The 18,193-nt window shown below is 39.0% G+C and overlaps 1 protein-coding gene across 1 annotated transcript in view; it reads left to right on the plus strand.

Moving 5' to 3' along the window:
* The window catches only part of SLC25A13 (solute carrier family 25 member 13), a 188,806-nt gene that overhangs the window by 104,480 nt on the left and 66,133 nt on the right, over positions 1–18,193 (plus strand). The window contains 4 exon segments of the mRNA XM_081288022.1: positions 11,188–11,334; positions 13,538–13,676; positions 14,420–14,513; positions 14,722–14,806. Of these exon segments, the coding sequence (XP_081144148.1) occupies positions 11,188–11,334; positions 13,538–13,676; positions 14,420–14,513; positions 14,722–14,806 (465 nt within the window).

An 18,193-nucleotide genomic window follows, 5' to 3' on the forward strand; every position in this document is an offset into this window, starting at 1 on the left:
GATTCTTGATTGGAGGACTCGCCATCCTATAGTTACAATACAAAAGAGAATTAACAGCAAAGAGAATAATCCAATAATGTACCAAGCGGAGTGTTTAAGAATATTTCCAGGGTTGAATCCATTTAACTCCTTCAATATTTGGTTAGCCAAAGAAGAAGGATCTGAAAAATCAGCTCTATTATTTTGAATGTCTTGGATATGGTGATGAAGTTCCAGAATATCCAAGCTATTATTACTATTTTGCCATATACCTAATAAATGGTTTTTAACCTTCTCCCAATCCCAGAGAGAAGCATTGTACTTGGCAGCTGTAACACATACATACTTATAATTAGCATGGCATTTAAGCCTTTCCTTAAATTTTAAGGCTGAAAGTTCATTACCAATGTTAATAACAGTCGCCTCTAAGGCGTTTAATTTAGTTTCAATCCTTTCATCAATATTTACTTGATTACGCAGAGCCTTGGAAGTATTTTGAGCTAAATTATTAAGAAATTTTGCATGCTGAATATTCTGAGACAATGTCAGAGATGCAGAGACGGTTGAGGCAATAAATGAGACCAGTGCTAAGACACCAACAATTATGACTCCAATAGCACGTTTAGGTCTTGTTAGCTGGGCATGAATTTGCTGTAAAACTTGTAAACCAGCATCAGCATACCATGGCTCTGAAATATTAGCAGGTAATAAAACAAAAGAGGGCTGATGAAGTATCAGCACTCCTTTTCCTCCATTATACCTAGAAATACAATTGGTTAGGTTGCACTTATTACAAGTAACAAAATATCTATCATCTATCCATCTAACTTTTACATTTCCAATAATTAAAACATAAGGAGATTGGACACAGGCTCTTAGGCCATAGCAAAATCCCTCTTTACAGTTCTTGCCAACAAATTTTGGTAAAGGTTTGTCTGAAAAATGTAAATACTCTGAGGCAGCAATTAAACGCCAAATATCTCTTTGAATGCCTCCTTCACTATAAGTCAAAATATTACTAACAAATCCTGCAGGTGTCATAGCAGAATTTCTTCGTAATTGTCTCTTATCAATTTTTGGAGACCAGTCTAAAATATACCCACTAGTTTTAGACACCTTATGTAGTACAGGAAAGGTATTTACACAATCCATCCATTTAGGAAAGGTGCCAATTTCAATTGTAGAACTATTTGGACAGTGGGGTACCGGTGGAGGTTTTGCAGAAATGACTGGCTTGTTATGGGAAAGTCCCATCTTAATTATTGATCTAGTATTAGGTTTTAAGTCTCCATAAATAGAATTATTTGTCAGTCTAGGTTTACCAATCGCTGTCTTTTCTTCGAATGATACTTTCAGACAGCCAGCATGTTTATCATGTGACCAACATAAAGGTAATTGGGCACTGTAGCCAGAATAATTAAATCTAGTCACATGATTGGGAGTAATATGAGTATCTGTAAATCCTCCCATCATGAATGAGTCATTAGTAAATACTGGAATAGATTCTCCAGTCCACACAGCTGGGTGTACCAGGGGTGGATCTGGGAAATAAGTCCAATAAGTGTCTACTTGATTCCCTTTTACCTGACAGCCCAGTAGGGCAATTACTGTCGCTACCATCAAGACTGGTGTCCTGTTCTTTCCTAGGCGTCGAAGTATTTGGGAAGCCTGGGTTGTCAATTTCTTCACATCTTTCCACGAAATCAGCTTCTCGGCTGGTTCAATCTGGTCTTTCTTCATCTTTTTCCGATATCTCCTCCTTCTGGGTTGTGGCTCCTCCGTGTCTATCCTCAGTCGCTTGAGTCTGGGTTCTATCTCCTCCATGTCTGATGGCACGTTCAGGCACCCAGATGGGACGGAAAGCACCTTCTGGAAAAACACAAGCATGCCCTCGGCCCCATGATATTACCGGATCTGGGCCCTTCCACTGACCAGTCTGTAAATCTTTCCACAGAACTCTGCCTAAAGGGCCTGTCACCGAGGGAGACATTTGCCTCTCAGCAGCAGTGTGACCTTCTGTGTCACAGTTTAAAAAATTTAAAACAAATAAGGCATGATTAAGGCTATTTTGGGGAGTCATTATCTTATTCCCCCTTTTTAATTTTTGTAATTGAAGTTTAATAGATAAATGAGCTCGTTCTACAATGGCTTGACCTTGGGGGTTATAAGGAATTCCTGTTTTATGATTAATTTGAAACTCTTGGCAAAATTGTTGAAAAGCAGAGCTTACATAAGCTGGAGCATTATCTGTTTTAATCTGCATAGGACACCCTAAAACAGAAAAAGCTGCTAAGCAATGAGAAATTACATGTTGAGTATTTTCCTTAGTACGTGCTGTGGCAAAAATAAATCTAGAATAAGTGTCCACTATGACATGCACATAACATTGCTTACCAAATTGAGGAATATGAGTTACATCCATTTGCCATATTTGATTTGGTTTTAATCCACGGGGATTTACCCCTGATGGCAGAGATGGAGTGTAAATAACACACTTAGGACATTGGCTTACAATCTGACGAGCCTGTTCTCTGGTAATACTAAATTTTTTACGTAAGCTAGAAGCATTTTGATGATGCAAGGAATGGGAAGCTAGGGCACAGTCATATGAAGACATCTGTTGACAAAAAGCTACTAATTTATCAATATTATCATTACCTGCAACCAAAGGTCCAGGGAGGCTAGAATGTGCTCGGATATGTCCAATAAAATATGGGTACTTCCTCATTAGCACTGTCTTTTGTAAATTATGAAATAATTCAAATAACTCCTGTGATGAAGTAAACCCAATAACTGAGGTTTCAATATTTTTGGTAACTCTGACTGCATATAAGCTGTCAGAATAGATATTAATAGGCTCATTTGAAAAATAATCTAAGGCCAAAATCAGGGCTTGAAGTTCTGCCCTTTGAGCTGAAGTATAAGAAGTTTGTATTACCTCTGTATGAACACGGCTGAAGAAACCTGCCTTACCAGAGCTGGAACCATCTGTGAACACCGATAAAGCTCCCTCTATTGGATGGGAAAGTACAATCTTTGGAAAAATAAGTGATGTTAATGATGCAAATTGTACAATCTTATCACGAGGATAATGGCTATCTATCTGGCCAGGGAAATCTGCAAAAGCTATCTGCCATGAACTAGAAGTTTGAAAAAGCCAATTAGTCTGTTGAACAGAAAATGGAATAATTATGATATCAGGCTCAGATCCAATTAATTGTAAAATCCTAGTTCTACCCTTAATCACTAATTGAGCTGTAGAATCATGAAAAAGTGTTAATGTCTTTTGAGGGGAATGAGATAAGTAAATCCATTCAATAACTCCTAATCTTTGCCATATGGCTCCTGTTGGGGTATGTTCAGTTGGAAATATTAATAAATATATTATTTCTTTAGGATCTATTCTAGTAAGCTGTGCATTTTTAATTGCAATTTCCACTTTCCTTAAGGCTGCTTTGGCCTCCAAAGTTAGTTGACGTGGAGAGGTTGGAGAAGGATTTCCTTGTAATATCTGAAATAAAGGACTTAACTCAGAAGTAGTTAACTTTAAGGATGGTCTTAGCCAGTTAATATCTCCTAATAGTTTTTGAAAATCATTAAGGGTACGTAACTCCTTAACTCTTATCTGAAGATTTTGAGGACGGATTGTACTCCCTTGAATTATCTGACCTAGATATTGAAAAGGAGATACCTTTTGAATTTTTTGAGGAGCTATACTTAAACCCAATGTTGTAAGTGAGGTCTCTAACTGAGTAAAAATTTCTGAAAGTACTTCTGAATTAGCATGGGCCAATAATATATCATCCATAAAATGAATAATGTATGCATCAGGGAAGCTATTTCTAATGGGATCTATTGCCTGATCAACATATTTTTGACACAGGGTAGGGCTATTACGCATTCCCTGAGGGAGGACTTTCCAGCAGTATCTTTTAACAGGTTCCTTAAAATTAACTGCTGGGACAGTGAAAGCAAATTTTTCACAATCTTCAGGATGTAACCTTATAGAGAAAAAACAGTCTTTTAAATCTATTACCATCAAGCTGTAATCTAAAGGAATGGCTGTGGGGGAGGGAAGTCCTGGCTGTAATGATCCCATAGGCCGAATTGCCTGGTTTATTGCCCTTAAATCCTGTAATAATCTCCAATTTCCTGACTTTTTCTTAATAACAAAAATAGGTGTATTCCAAGGGCTAAGTGTTGGTTCAATATGACCAGCCTGAAGTTGTTCCTCAACTAATCTATGAATTATTTTAAGTTTTTCCCCTGAGATGGGCCACTGAGAAATCCAAATAGGCTCTTCTGTGAGCCACGTAATTTTTTCAGCTGTTTTAAGGATCGGGGAAGTACTCAGTGCCCCTAATAAAAATTTTGTCCTGAAGTATTTACTAATCCTTGCCGTGTAGACTGGCTTGTAAACAGATATTTCTCCTGAAAGTTTTTCCTATCATCTCCAGGAAAATACCTTTGATTAATTTCTTCAACTGACCTTATAGAATTTGGGGTGACTAGTAGCAGTCCCATTTTGGCTAGTATATCTCTTCCCCATAGATTAACTGGTAAAGACTCTAACACATAAGGCTTAAATATTCCACTGTTCCCATCAGAATCTTCCCAACGGAGATAGTTGGCACTTTGAGCAGGCTGTGAAATTTTTCCTATTCCTTCTAGATTAGCTGAGGCTGTATGTAGAGGCCATGTCCTGGGCCAAAATCGGCTGGACAACACGGAGCTATCAGCCCCTGTGTCAATTATTCCTAGGAAATTTTTATTATTAATTCTAAGTTTTAATAAAGGGCGTTCTTGTCGTACTAACTGGGACCAATATACTCTGTCCGGCGGTTTAGAAACTGAATCTGCCGGCAGGTGCCTTTCTGAGACACAAGGCAATAATATTAATTGAGCAAAAATATCCTTTGGGGTGAGTCTTAGGGCATAATTGGATCTTACAGTAACATATAATTGCCCTCTAAATTCTGAATCTACCACACCAGGTATTACTTCAATAGCTCCCTTTAAATTATTACGCCCCAAAATTAAACCTACAGTATTTTCAGGAAGCGGCCCGAAAATCCCAGTAGGGATTTGTGTTGGTCCCGTTTCAGGATCTAATTCAACTGTCTCTGAAGGTCCTAAGAAAACTGTCTGTGATTTATGTCTCTGCTCTGGTAAAAATCGCGGACTGTCCTGGTCGGCGCCGCTAGTGACGTCACACTGTGCGACGTCTCCCCATATTGTTTCTGGGCCCGGGGAGGGGCCGAACGGAAGTTTTTTGTCCCCTCGCTAGGAGGAAATACTTGTGGCGAGAAGGCGGGCTCATCCGCGCCACCCGAATCAACCACGTGGCGCCGAGTCCTGCAATATCTATTATCGCCAGTAGATGGAGCCCTAAACCTAAATTTGCGTTGGCGACATTCGTAGGCGAAATGACCGGGTTTTCCGCAAACGTAACACTTGCTGCGGGACTTCTGAACTGAATTTTGTGGCCCCAAAGTTTCCTTTAATACTGTTGCTAAGGCTACCGTTTGCAACTGAGTGGAATCTAAGTCAGAACACAAGCGAATATACTCAGAAATTGTTCCTTTCTTACGATGGGGGCGGAGAACATCTTGGCAAATTTTGTTTGCGTTCTCAAAAGCCAATTGTCTAACAATAAATTCGCTAGCTCCTGGGTCTCCGATGGACCTGTTTGCAGCCTGATATAGTCGGGCTACGAAATCTGAATAAGTCTCATTGGCACCTTGTCTGATTTTGGTAAGAACTAAATTGGACTGGTCCTTGGGGACAATTTGCCTCCAGGCACGTTTTGCACAATCAGTTATTTGATTGTACACTACAAAATCATAATTTAACTGTCTTTCTAAATCAGCAAAATCTTCAGTCCCTAAAAACATCGCTACTGGCGTTTCTATGCCCTGTCTTCCGTTTCTTTCTGCCTGTTCATTACAAAAATCAGTCCAGTAAGTTTTCCAAAGTAAGTAATTTCCCCCGCTCAAACAAGATCTGGCTAAAAAAACCCAGTCACTAGGAGGAAGGGGTTGTGAGCAGATATTTTCTATCAGACTCTGAACAAAAGGCGAATTTGGGCCGTACGTTTCACATGCATTTTTTAATTCCTTGATAGTTTTAAATGGAATTACAGCATGAATTCTAACTCTCTGATTTTGCTCATCAGTTTGCTCAAAAACTGGAAAGAGGTGAAAACCAGTAGTATCCTCCCCCATTTCTTGAGCCTTCTTAATACCTTGCTGAACTGGGGTAAGAAAAGTCATCTTTAATTTAGCACACCTGTTAAATTTGGTTCTTCTAGCAGGTATCGGCTGAATTTTTAGGGCTTGGGCAGGTGGTGCTAAATGCAATCTATTAAAATTTCTCTCTAAGTCCTGAGTTTCTATGTCTAATTCTTCTTCCTCAGACTGCGAGCTGCTATCAGACTCTGTACTATCGCCATTTGGAATTTGGGTTTCTAACTCACGTGGCTGAGAAGAAACCTGAGCCCCACTAGGAGTTTCCTTTGTATTTTCCTCTCCAGGAAGATTGGTTACCACTTCTGGAGGGCTCTCCAAGATTAGAGATGCTTCTTCTTTATCATGCTGTTCTGTATAATCTGTCTGCGGGCTAGCTTGCACATTTCTAACCTTTGTTTTAGCTCCTAGCGCTTTTGTTTTAAAACGGCTCAAAGGAAAGGAAATTAATTTAGCCTCAGGCTGATTTTCCATTTGAATAGACTTAATGGCTCTTTGAATACCTCTCAGAAGCTCTTCTGGTGGCCACGGACTCTGGTCCATGTATTCAAAGAGACAAATTTCTAGGGCCGTCCAAGTTTTCTGTATATTCTCTATGCCTCCAGGTATTTCAGTAGAAAGACAAACTCTCTGTAACTTTCTTCCTAATTTCTCCCAAGTAAGTAAATTTGGAGACTCTTGGTCACAAAACCAAGGACAATATTCACCTACAATCTTTAAGAATTGCAATAACTGAGTTTTCTTTATCTGTTTTCCTTTCTGATTAATTATACTGTCTAAAATAGTTAGATACATTTCCTTATCCGAAGAAGTAGAATTTCCCATTTTAAGTAAATTAACGTCTCTTTCCTTCAATATTTCCTGGTACTTTTGTGACTCAATTGTCACTTCTTCCTTTCTCTTATTTCTTATTTTCTTTATTCTCTTTATTACTTTTGTGACCCAAATGTCACTTCTTCCTTTCTCTTATTTCTTTATCTTCCTTATTTCCTCTATTTTCTCTTTATTTCTTTATTTCTATTTCCTTAATCTTTTTAGCGCGCGCTCCCACTCAATCTAACTAATTCAGAATGCCCCACGTTGGGCGCCAATTCTACCACGCGGCCTGCGCAGTGGTTTCATTAATGAGGTTCTGGCATTCAGTTAGTTAGAAGAGATCAAAATAAAACACACAGACAGTACCTTATTTTAATGCTAGGTCCGAGACGGCTCGGTCTCCCTGTTTCCCTGCCTCCAGCCGCTCAGCAGGGCAGCGAGGATTACTCTGGGCTAGCAGGAGAGAGAGAGAGCGAACACGCCGGGGATCAGCCTTTTATTTGGGGGAAACAAGAGATTCAGGGGAGAATTCCATCCAATGAAGGTTGAGGGGGGGCTGTACTCCAAGGTCAGGGTCAGTGATTGGGTCTCCAGGGTCAGTGGTTACGCACACCCCCACACGGATGGGCTCTCTCATCAGGAAAGGGTCGGGATAACTCCGACACAGCCAGAGTGCCTCAGGCCCTTAACGGGAGTCACCCAATCACGTGTCAGAATGGCTCCCCACAGAAAATGAATATTATTTACATATGTTGTGTTTTGTACAACTAAAAGCTCTTGGTCTGTGTACCTTCTGGGTACACATCTAGAAGCTTTTGGACTCTTGATGGCCCTGCCTGAGTGTTAAGTTTTCCATAAATAGCTATGGAGATGCCCAGAGAACTCTAATTTTAAGTCACTGGAGAAGAAGTCTGGTCATTTATTTCAAAGATGACTCATTCTTGATTTAAATGTTTATAGAGGAACTGATGTGTTAGCTCCCACAGGCCTCTCTCTTGGTTTTTCTCTCCTCAGTCTCTTTGGACTGAGAAAAAGAAGAAAAAAGAAGAAAAACAAGAAGAAGAACCAGAGAAGGACTTTTAGATTTGGTTCCCTCTCCATGTTCTTTGTGACTGTTGGTAAAACTGTCCTGGCACTCTGGATGCACAGGCCTTTCCTTAATAGGAAACCTTCAGGAATATTATTGTTTTCCAATGAAAGCAGGCAACAGCAAAATCTAGGGTAACTTAAAAGTAAGTTTCGTTTTTCTCTTTCCAAAGCTCTTCAGATTCTCAAGTATCAAATGCATTTTTCATCAAATTTCTGACAGTCTCATTCTCCAGGCCCTCCAGGCAGTGTGGTAGAGTAGTGGGAGTGCTGTCAGTGAAGTGCCTGGGGCTGAGTCAACCTTGCTGTTCCGGTCTGTCCCTGAGACCTGAGTTTCCTCAGTGAATGGAGGAATGATCTGCCTGCCACACAGGGCTGCTGTGAGCATGAAATGAGTTAATTTTTATAAAGTGCTTTAGAATGGTTTCTGAAACACACCAGGTCATTGTGGAGGTTGCATTGGTAGAGAAGATAGTTTCATTTCTTCACTCAGAGGAAGCAGCAGCCACTTTGTAGACAGCAAGCCACAGAAGATAGCAAGACTCCTGTCTTTAGTAATCTACTGAGCCAACTAACTGTTGAGAGAACAACATGGATCTAGTTTCTTGTTCTGCATGGAATTCTAATGTCACCAGCTTTTAAAAGCTGTTGGAAATGGATTCTCAGGTCGTTCGTCATCCGGGTGAAAGAGCTTTTTTATCACATGATCATAGAATCCCTGCTAGTAAATGTTCAATCAAGGAAGTGTAGGCACAGAAACGGGTAGTGACACTGTACCCTTCACAGTCACAGGCTCTGCCCTGCCATGTGACTGCTCCCTGCTTTGGCATTCCTTTTTCCATCTGACATTCCAGCATTCTGGTCTTAGTGTTCAGGCTTCCTGCTTCCTGGGGTGACAGGGTAACCAAGGAATGCGGTGCTGTTTTTGGTGTTATGTTCTGAGGATCCCTTAGACAGAGTTATAAACTAGGGCAAATGATAAATAACTGAACATACCTCCTCCTATTGTTGAAAGTAATCTCGGCTTATGATAGCTTTAGCAGTGGGTCTCACAATTCAAAGGAGACTGTGTTCATTTACTTTCAATTGAATACATACTGTGGTCATTTTATCACTACAGGGTGTTTAACAGTTGGTTCCTTCCTTCCTCTTAAATCAGAGTCACTCATACAGAGAACCCCGTTTTGTTCAATAGACGGTGATTTGTTCATCTGGTTGGTTTTATAGACTTCTATCACTGATGATAATGCCTACCATGTGACTCTATGCCTAACTTATCCTGCCCGGAAGCATAAGTAGGATTAACACAAAGAGGACACAGAATCTTTTCCCAGGCCAAAGGAAGGACAGAATGTCAACAACTGATTCTAGTATAAGATGTGGTAAGACAGCTCTTATAAGTGAAGCTCAGGCAGGGGTGGGGGGTGTCACAGGAACTCAGGTGGCTGATTTTCAGTTAGGAGGTCTCTACTAATATTTACCGGATATGTGGAGGGTCTGGCAAAGCTGGGCATGGGGTAGCACAAGAAGCAGCTGAGAGTAGCTCCTATAGGTCTTGAGTGCCCTGATGTAGAGAAGGGTCTCTGTGATCAAAGGCCATCAGCTTTCTACGGAGGGATGTGGGGGTCAGATCTGTGATTACAAAAGGGAACTTTAGATGCCACGCCAGGTGGCCATGGTAGTAATTTAGGCAAGATCTGAGGAGGCCTTGAACCATTAGCACCATAAAGACAGACAGGCTCAGAACTGGCAGATGCCATAACTGAGAAAAGGTTTTAAATAGAATAGGAACTCTGATTCTCTTTAAATTCTTTTAAATATACACCAACTTCAGAAGAGTAGAGAGAAAGGTTCTGAGGACCCTCCCGGTATTCATTGTCCGGCTTCAGTCTTTATCAGTATTTTGTCAATCTTCTTTCGTCTCCCCAGTTATCTGGGGCAAAGAAAGGAAGTTGATATTTTCAAGCAGTATCAGACACATGCCATCTCTCTTTTAGTTTGCACTAATTCAGGAGGACAATTAATTTTTGCACAAGTCATTATCTCACCCAAGTTAAAAACAATTCTGTAATATCACTTAATAAAACCTTATTTCATGTAAATACTTGGAAGTCCTTGAGAGCCACTTCAGTGGTGCTTTTTAATTTTGTACAGATTAGCTTTCTTTCTAAGGGCCCATCTGGGAAGTAGGCAGAGTGTCCTGAGGAAAATGGCAAAATGCTCTCTGCAGGAGGGATGCGTCTGTCGTGTGGTGCACACTGAGTGTGGATGGGAAGCTAAGTTTTATTTTGTGTATACACTTATTCCCTGGGAATAGCAATAGAAAGCTGTGATTAGACCTCCTGACTTTAGATCATATGAATTAAATATATGTCCTGAGATACTGCCACAGATATACCGGACCTGCATACGATCTAGCTTCTCATTCTGGTCACTATCTGGTAGTCCTCAACCAGGACATATGGCACTGTCTGGAGTCTCTTTTAATTGTCATAACCTTGGGAGGATCTAGTAGAAAGATGGTAGGGAAGGTGCAGGACAGCCTTGCAGTCCTTACTTGCCCAAAATGTCAATAGTTCTGTATTAGAGAAATAGCATATTCCAGAAGAGACCTACTCTTTTCAGTTTGCTGCTAGAGTTCACGTTTGAGTGCCAGATGCATTACACGTTGTTCTTCTTATGAGAGAGGTTAATGTCCTAATATGGGTTTTTCCTTTCCTCTGCATCACCTAAGCTGGGTTTGGCCAGATCTTGGAACCTACCAAACTTCATTCCAGTTTTCATTTTCTTGTGTCTCAGACTCTAGCAGAGGATGGAAGTGATTTGGTTTCTTTGTATAGGAGATTTAAGGTGGAGTTTATATTCTGAGGACATACTCACTGATCTGAGCAAAGTTCTCTCTCTTAAAGAAGGTAGTAGCTTGGGGGCACTGTTAAACAAGCCAGTGGGGGCCTGTTAAATCAAGATGTAATTTTTATTTCTTCAGCCAGATTTGAAAATGATCAGTCATTTGTAGTAAATAAGAAGCAAAACTTAAGAATTGCACCTCCTCTATTTATAGGAAATACAGTTAGAGCATGCAAAGCAAGCCTTTGTGCAACGGGATAATGCCAAAACTGGAAGAGTCACAGCCATTGACTTCCGAGACATCATGGTCACTATCCGGCCCCACGTCTTGACACCTTTTGTAGAAGAATGTCTAGTAGCTGTAAGTTGTAACTTGCCCTAATGACATATTTTTCAACCTGGTTTAAGCTTAGTAAATATGAGATTATGAAGAACACTTATAAATTATGTTCTTTTTCTTCTTAAAACTCCAACATTGGGGCTGGGGTTGTGGCTCAGTGGTAGAGCACTTGCCTAGCACGCATGAGGCACTGGGTTTGATCCTCAGCACCACATAGAAATGAATAAATAAAATAAAGATGTTGTGTACATCTACAAATAAAAAAATATTTTTAAAAAAACCCAACATTTTCTTAATGTGATTGTATAAATTACCAAACTTAGAAACTAGTTGGCTAGTTTTAGTGGGTAGGTTAATTTGTTTGCTGGATTATATGGAATATCCTAGAGAAATGCACAGTTGTGTCTCTGTATCCATTGGGGATTCCTTCCAGGACCCTCTCATGAATACCAAAATTTGCAAATGCTCAAGTTGCTTCTATAAAGTGGCATAGTCTTTGCTTATAATCAATGCACATGATTTTGATACTTTAAATCATCTCCAGATTACTTATAATACTCAATTCAATGTGAATGTTACGTAAATGGTAGTTATACTGTATTGTTTGGGGAATAACGATGAGAAAAATGTTTGCATGTGCAGTACAGATGTAAATTTCCCCAAATCTTTTCAGTTTGGGAGTGGTCAAATCCATGGATATGGAACTCATGTATATGGAAACCTGACTATATTAACCTGTTAAAGAAAAAAGGAAAAATCAGCTTGTGATCTTGTGTTAATTTCACTTTTTATTTTGAGTTATGTCAAACGCTGATCTTTTTTCTTATCTAAGGGGAAAAAATGGTGCATGCATTTATTGTTTGTTGGAATAGTGGGCAGAGCAGAAACTCTAGACCTTAGATTTGCTTGTTCATCCAGTGTTCATGTATTGAGGCTATGATGGCACATGTGGCAGGCAGAACCCTGCCATCTGTATCATCCCAGAGGGTATCCAGCTGTTGTCCTGACATCACAGGCACCGTTCAATAGTGGGTTCCTAAGCATCATGGTGGTGGTTCATGGAGCATCAGAATCAAAAGGGATAGTTATTGAAAATAAAGATTGTAGGTTTCTTTTAGGCCTGTATTTTACCATCTCTAGGTAATGAGGTCTTAGAATCTAACTGGTACAAATTCTAGATGGTTCTTATGATAACTCAGATTTGGGGACCACTTCCAATGGTAGCTTTCCTTTTGCCAATCTTGGGCAAAAGACTTTCATTGTTTTCACAATTTATTCAGGGCAGGTGTTCAGGAACCATTCAATTTCCCTCTTCCCAATGTTTCATTCTGGAGACAGGGCCTTCAGACAAGGCTTTTCCACTCTGGCACTGTGTTAATCTACCCCCACATCCTCCATCCCCCCCACCACCACCACCACCTTCTTTTCTATACTAAATGCTCATGTCAGCTATTTTAAATGATTACTAAGTGGAGATTTATGTGGTTGTTACCTTATAAAGAAGTGCTTTCCTAATAAAAACATTTTGCCTTGTTAGGAAAAGATAGAATTTGAAACCCCACACTGAAGTTCCATTCATAATGGACATGCTTTCTATTTCCTTTGTCCCGTGTGAAGAAATATGCTTTCTTAAGAACTCTGATTATCAGAATTCTAATGAGTATTAACCCCCATTCAAGCACATGACATCCCGTAATTTTATCATGATATGCTTGTTTGTTAGAAATCCCACCAATTTGAAGTCTGTACTTAAATGATGATTTATTACTGGTTGTAAGTAATGTGACAAATCTTGATATTAATGTTAGATTGATCACTTTCCATAGTATGTTTATGTTGATATAATACAGTTTTGCATGTATAAGCACATAAATGTGTGCATTTGTATAATATTTGCTCATTAGATGAAATAAACCAACTTATAAAACATTTCCAATTGAAATTTGAACTCTGTAAATTATTGCTGGTTCCATTGTTATGATCTTACACATGTATTTATTTAGTTTTCTAAGAGTTGTACATGGAATGTACCAGGTTCTGGTCATGATTAGTTGCAGTTACTTCTAAAAATCATTTATGGCTTTTTTTTTAATCTGAAAGAAAAATGCATGTGATCATTTGTTTTTATACACTCAATCTTGGTTAATTCTACACTATGTACTTCTGAATCTTCCTCACTTACAAATCTTTTGTTTTTCTTCTCTCTTGTTTTCAACTTACTGAGGCTGCTGGAGGTACCACATCTCATCAAGTTAGTTTCTCCTATTTTAATGGATTTAATTCGCTTCTTAACAACATGGAACTCATTAGAAAGATCTACAGCACTCTGGCGGGCAACAGGAAAGATGTAGAGGTGACTAAGGGTGAGTGAGAATGTATCTGAATTTTTGCCTGGAAGCATCTTGGGGACTTGTTATTAGAGTGAAGAAGGCAACGCAGTTACAGATTTCTCACTCCATTCTCACATATTAACCATATGACACACGTGTGTCCTCTATCTTTTGATCCAACAAAAGCAAACAAAATAATCTTTACCAAATAAAGACAGCCTTTGAGAAAAACGTGTACAATTTCTTAAATATTTTCAAATTTTGTTAGAACTTGAGCTATATTGGTTGCCTCTAAAGGACTGTTCTTCAGAAGTAAATGAAGAATTCCACAAACTTGTATTGGTGACACTGTAAGTTGATCTATAAACTTGAAGAAGATCTTATCAGCATTTTAATGGGATTTTTCTAAAACAGAGGCTTCCCATAAGAATTCCACAGCTTTGTTAATATAACTTCTTGGGACCAGACCGATGCAAATGAAGTTAATATTTGCTTTCTCATTTTCCTTGACTTGTAATTTGAATAATATCCTGTGTCATTTATTCAAAGCCTTCAGATGGCACCATGTTTTTAAAGTAAATGTTGGAGAAAGTATTCTTCATACTCTTTCCAAGTGCAGGAAAGAACTACAAAAATTCTTGCCCTATTTGGATTGACTTGAATTCTGTGACTATAATAAAGTTCTGTGATGTCCACCCATTCCAGTGCCTTGAGTTAATGCTGAATGTAGTGCTATTCCTTCTTGAATCTTTTCCCTTTTATTTTTTTCCATACAGAGGAGTTTGTTCTGGCAGCTCAGAAATTTGGTCAGGTTACACCCATGGAGGTTGACATCTTGTTTCAGTTAGCAGATTTATATGAGCCAAGGGGGTAAGTTGGCTTTTTTTTTTTTTTTTAATTAGCTTAATAAAAGAATGTTAGGAGGTAGGAGTAGGGGGAGGGCAGCATTTGGGAGAGAAAGAAGCCAAATGAAAGGCAACACTGAAATATGGAAAATGATAGAAGGAACACTGTAGAATTCCATAATGAAAATGTAATAAATCGATATTTTTGTTGTTGCTTGTGCTGTTCCCTCTAGACGTATGACCTTAGCCGACATCGAGCGGATTGCTCCCCTGGAAGAGGGAACTCTGCCCTTCAACTTGGCTGAGGCCCAGAGGCAGGTGAGTGAAGAGGGACAGATGTGCATGCTGGTGTTTCCCCTAGCTCCTTTTCACTCACATTTGCCTTTCTGGCATTGGTACCTGACTTAACATTTTTCCATTTTACCACCCCCACCCCGCCCAATGCAGACAATTTCAGAAGGCAGAAAAGAGAAGTTACTTAGAAACCTTCTGACAATGAACACACTTTGGCCTCTGTTTATTTTTTTCAAAGATGGGGTGATTTCCTCACTGCACTGGTAGCTACACACTTGGTAAACACATAGATCTTTTCTTCTTCTTCCCTAAATCTCACATTGAGGGATGAGAGGAACATGCAGTGGGTTGGTGTCACAGTCCCTATCGCAGCTGTGTGTTGCTAAATGAAAGCCATCTTTGCTCTTCACAGAGGGACCCCGCCAGCGCATTGTCTAACTGCCATGCCTTCCGTTTTTCTGAATATCAAAATGAGATAATTTTGTTTAGTCTGGAGTTGTAGTTTGAAGGCTTTTAGACCTATTTTCTCTGTGAAAGGATTCATAAGTTATGTGGAAACAATTTTAGGAATGCTAGATTTTATTTTATGGTTAACAGAAACCAATCTCTTAAAGTTGTGGGAGTCAGAAACTTAAGACAGGACCTCCTCATTTAACTCTTACTCGACTCTCTATAGATCAGGCTTAGAGAAGAAAAGCTTCATAGCGGGTGTTGTGCTTGCTTGGCGTTTGTAAAATAAATCCACTCACAGAGCGTCGTTTTTAGAAAAATACCTCCTTTAAGGCAAAGCCATCTCTGAATCCTGTGAGACTTAACCGTTTTTGGCTTGGAGCTCTGGGTCTGTACTAAGACGCCAGTTTGACCACAATGGGTTGATGCGGGCTACATTTTTAGGACTGTCAGGCCTGGAGCCAGGACCCCCTCCTTTTAGCTCCTTCCCACCCAGAGGCAGCGGCAAGTTTTGTGTGCAGCATGTAAGTCAAAATAGTGGGTGTGTGCTCAGTAAATCCTAGTGAGGCACCTCTGGAAAACCAGCTGGCTGTGGTTAAAAGAGGAAGCCGCTTTCCCTCAGTGCAGGAGAAAGAACTGTATAATCACGTGCAGAGGTGGAAGCAATGTTGCACTCCCTCCCTTTGATTTTAAACACTGCTCATGAGATGATTATCTCTTCATCTCTATGCCACCAGCTATGTAGAAATGTGGGGATTAAGAAAAGCAGAGACATTTTTTTTTTTAGATCTCTCTGATCTCCAGCTGGTAGCGGTAGCCCACCATTTTCCCTTTATGCCCTTTGCAGCTTTTGAGAGTTTATAAGGGGGTGCTTGTTGATACCGGCCATGAAAGGGTTAGGCTAGTTTGATGAGATTTACAGCAGGAAATGATTGGCTGCTGCTTAGAGTTTTCTAGCAATTCACAGTAGCCTTGCCTGGCATACAGTGTGCTTTTTACTGTATGAATCCCACTGGGCCTTACAAATTCAAGCCAGGGAGGTCATCCACCTGTGGGCAGATGTGCCAGTCCAGCACCATGCAGCCCTTGGAACATTTGTCCTACACGGAGGAGCAAAGAAGGAGCTTTCTTATATCATTTTAGAATACACTACATTTTTAGTTTCTGGAAAGTTTAATGAAAGTCTGGGATTTCATTTGTCTTTTAGATGAATAATTAGTGATAATGGTAGGTTACTCCCCCTCATTATTTTCAGAGTATTTTCACTCATTATTTTGATGCCAGGACATTTCTAAGTGTTGCATATTTTTATCTATGTAAATAAAATAGTGCTTCTCTTTTGGATATGTCTGTCAAAATGAAGGTACTATTGATCTCCATCTTTTCAGGGATAGAGTTGGAATCAACCATGGAATTTGCAAGAAATGCTTTCCATTCTTACAGATGCATATTTCTATGTAAAGCTATTTTCAGTTAAGTGACTTTGAAGGAGATTCCAAATAATCTAATTGTATTAGAATTGTGTTGCATTGACAGCAACTAAAATTCAGTGGGTTGCTTGCTGGGGTTGCTGATTATTTTCATTCTTCACTAATTTTAATTATCATGGCTTTGAAAAACAAGTCTTATTGAATATATTTATTCATTCAACAGGTATTTATTAAGCACTGACTATATGTCACCCTCATTTGACAACTCAGTGTGACATAAATTTACTATTTTATGTATGCAGGCAGAGAAGTGCAATACTCTGAAACATTTTGGCCTCAGAAACACTATAGAAAATAGCTCAAAAGAACAGCAACTGAACAACTGGCTGAGCTGAAGTATGAATTTAGGAAAAATGATAAAAGGAGGAAGAAGTAACAACTATCTGTAATATGGTCCCCTGGTTATAGGTACCATAAATATTTTGAATATCTCTGGGTAGTAGATAGTAGAGATACCAAAATGTTAGATACATGTAAAAAAATGACTTTATATTGCAAAATCTTAAAAATTATTTTAAAAACATTATCATGAAACATACCCGTCCACCCACCATGCTCTTTTCAGCTTATGTTTTCTTGTATGATGCATTATGAACATTTTTGCCAATATCAGATATTCCTTGACAACATAATTTTTAATGACATACTTTAAAAAAAAATTTTTTTGCAGTTGTAGATGGACAGCATGTCTTTATTTTATTCGTTTATTTATTTTTTTAAATGTGGTGCTAAGGATCCAACCCAGTGCCTCACACATGCCAAGCAAGCGCTTTGCCACTGAGCTACAGCCCCAGCGCATAATGGTGTACTTTTTTTAAAGTTACAGTGTTACATTTTAAACAGTCTTCTATTACTAGTGACTTAGGATATTTCCAGAGTTTTTGCTCTTTAAGGAAAAGTACTCTATTAACATTCTTGTAGCTTGATCTGTATTTACTTGATTATTTTCTAACCTAACTTTTTTAAAACAGAACTATAGGGTCATGGGTTAGGGAAATTTTAAATATTTGGATGTATATTATCACAGCTTCCCTCAGTTTATACCTAGTTTAATGGTAACTTTGAAAAGGTCTGTTTTTACCAACTCTTGCCCGTCTGGGTATTGCCATTTAAAACAAAAATTACAAATAAAAAACTGATCGATTTGATTAATGAAGAATGAGGTCTCATTGGTATTTTTAAGTATGCATTTCTTTGATCACTAATGAGACTTGAACATTTGAAAATAGGTTCACAACTTTATCTTGGTAATAATTGCTTTTTGTTCAAATTGAATTTTAAACATTAGTAGCAAAAAAACCTTTTTGTTAATCAAAACTCATGGAATCTAACTCTGCTTTCCTCTTTGACATTTTAGTTATATCATGGATTGAGAACCCAGTGAGTAATTCTTTAATATGTGCTCGTTTTTTTTTCCTATCCTTTTCCCCTGTCTGCCTGCTGCCTGTACCCCGGGCCTTGTGCATGCAAA

The sequence above is a fragment of the Spermophilus citellus genome, assembly GCF_964194105.1.
Source record: "Spermophilus citellus genome assembly, chromosome: 3".
NCBI classification, from domain to species: Eukaryota; Metazoa; Chordata; class Mammalia; order Rodentia; family Sciuridae; genus Spermophilus; species Spermophilus citellus.